At 47.3% G+C, this 2,106-nt stretch overlaps 1 protein-coding gene across 1 annotated transcript; it reads right to left on the bottom strand.

The window, feature by feature from the left end:
• Positions 1–796: 796 nt before the first annotated feature.
• Positions 797–1,747, bottom strand: LOC139032030 (olfactory receptor 10H2-like). The gene has a single exon (XM_070458160.1). The coding sequence runs from the start codon at positions 1,745–1,747 to the stop codon at positions 797–799; it is 951 nt and encodes a 316-aa protein (XP_070314261.1).
• Positions 1,748–2,106: the final 359 nt, after the last annotated feature.

Raw genomic sequence — 2,106 nt, 5'->3', positions numbered from 1 at the left:
ACTGTAGCCCACCAGGCTCCTCTGTCCCTGGTCTTCTCCAGGCAAGAATACTGGAGAGGGTTGCCATGCACTCCTCCAGGGTATCTTCCTGACCCAGGGATCAAACCTATGTCTCCTGCATTGGCTGGAGTATTCTTTACCCACTAACACTGCCTGGGAAGACCATCCATACTTAACCATACTTATGGCAATAAAGATTAATGAAGCTCTGCTACATTCTACAACATAGAAGAACCTTGAACTATGTGCTAAGTTAAAGAAGCTACTCAAAGAGACCACATTGTGTATGATTCCATTTATATGAAATATCCAGAACAGGCAAAACAGACAAATCAGATAAGACATTTCCTAAGTCTGGGAGGTAAGGGCATCAGGAAGAAGTAGGAAGTGATTGATGAGAAAGGAAGGGACATGGGTTTCTTCACAGAGTGACAAAACTATTTTTAAATGATTAAGGTGACAACTGTATAACTCTATAAATATACTAAAGGCCAATTAAGTTGTGTACTTTCAATATGTGAATTATAGCTCAATAAAGCTGTTTGATTAAAATCCAAAATTATCAGACACAGAGACCAAGGCAGGGGGAGGAAAAAGTTAATATTTATTGAGCACCTACCCAGTAGGTGATAGGTGCTATCACACACACACACACACACACACACACACACACACACACACATACACACACACCAGTCTTTACAACAGCCATGCAGGGTAGTCATTATTAATCCCCTTTACAGATGAGGGTATGCTCATCTTTCCACCATATTCTGACCACCTCCACACCAGCCACTCAGATGCTAGAAAGATAGAGTTTGCTGAGGAAGGTCTTCTTCATGGCATTCTTCAGCTCCTTATTCCTGAGGCTGAAAATGATGGGGCTCAGGAAAGGTGTGAGGATCGTGTAGGTGATGGCTATCAAGATGTTGCCTTGCTGAGAGTGGAGACCTGTGAGCTTGACATAGATGACAGAGGCGAAGCTATAGTGCACAATGACCACAGTAAGATGAGATGCACAGGTGGAGAAGGCTTTGTGCCGGCCCTCGGCTGAAGGGATCCTCAAGATGGCGGCCACGATGAAGGCGTAAGACAAGAGGATGAGGAGAAAGCAACTCAACAAGACCATGCTACAGACTAGGCCCACCCCCAGGGCCACTCCTGGTACTCTATTTCCACAGGCTAACTTCACTAGCGGGGGCACATGGCAGAAGAAATGATGGACCTTATTGAGCCCACAGAAGGTGAGATGGAAAATGGCAGATGTCACCAGCAACCCAATGAGTAAGCCACCAGCCCAGGACCAGGCCACCAGGCAGGCGCAGCCTCGGGGGCTCATGAGCACGTTGTAGCGCAGGGGGTGGCAGATGGCCACGTAGCGGTCATACCCCATGACAGTGAGCAGGAAGGAGTGGGTGAAACCCAACATGAAAGAGAAGAACATCTGGCTGGCACAGGCCATGAAAGAGATGGAACGGTCGGTGGAGAGCAGGTCGGCCAGCATGCGCGGGATGATGGCGAAGGTGTAGAGGATCTCTGAGATGGAGAGGGCACACAGGAAGAGGTACATGGGGGTGTGGAGGCTGCGCTCGCTCCAGACGGTGGCCATGATGAGCAGGTTCCCCAGCAGTGTGAACAGGTACATCAGCAGGAAGAGCAGGAAGAAGACAGGCAGGAGATGCTGAGGGAAGGTGGAGAAGCCGATGAGGATGAATTCAGACACGGAGGTGTAGTTTAGCCCCAACATGGCAGCATACCTGCTTGAGGAGAAAGTGTAAAAGATCCAGTGGGAAGGAATTTACAGTCTCTAATGAGCCCTACCTGGGAGGACTTCCCAGAGAGGCTCCTTCACCTCTCCAAGCTATAGTTAATCCATCTGCAAAATGGTGTTTGTAATAATGGTGTTCATAATAGTGATCATGCATCTCAAGTGCCCTAACACACATACTGCCACATAGCAAGAACTTAATTTTAAAAATACTGATAATAACTATAAGACTACTATTATTATTATAATTAACTCCATGCAGGACCACCCCCACCATGCTTTTCTGTCTTTGAGCATGCTGGTCACACTGTGCTTATCCCCATCTTCATGAGACCAAC

Source organism: Odocoileus virginianus, chromosome 3 (genome assembly GCF_023699985.2).
Source record: "Odocoileus virginianus isolate 20LAN1187 ecotype Illinois chromosome 3, Ovbor_1.2, whole genome shotgun sequence".
Lineage (NCBI taxonomy): Eukaryota > Metazoa > Chordata > Mammalia > Artiodactyla > Cervidae > Odocoileus > Odocoileus virginianus.
This window is presented reverse-complemented; position numbering and strand designations above follow the sequence as displayed.

Bases quoted from the DNA above. Each gene is read 5' to 3' on its own strand.
- LOC139032030 (XM_070458160.1), bottom strand. From the start codon at position 1,747: ATGTTGGGGCTAAACTACACCTCCGTGTCTGAATTCATCCTCATCGGC.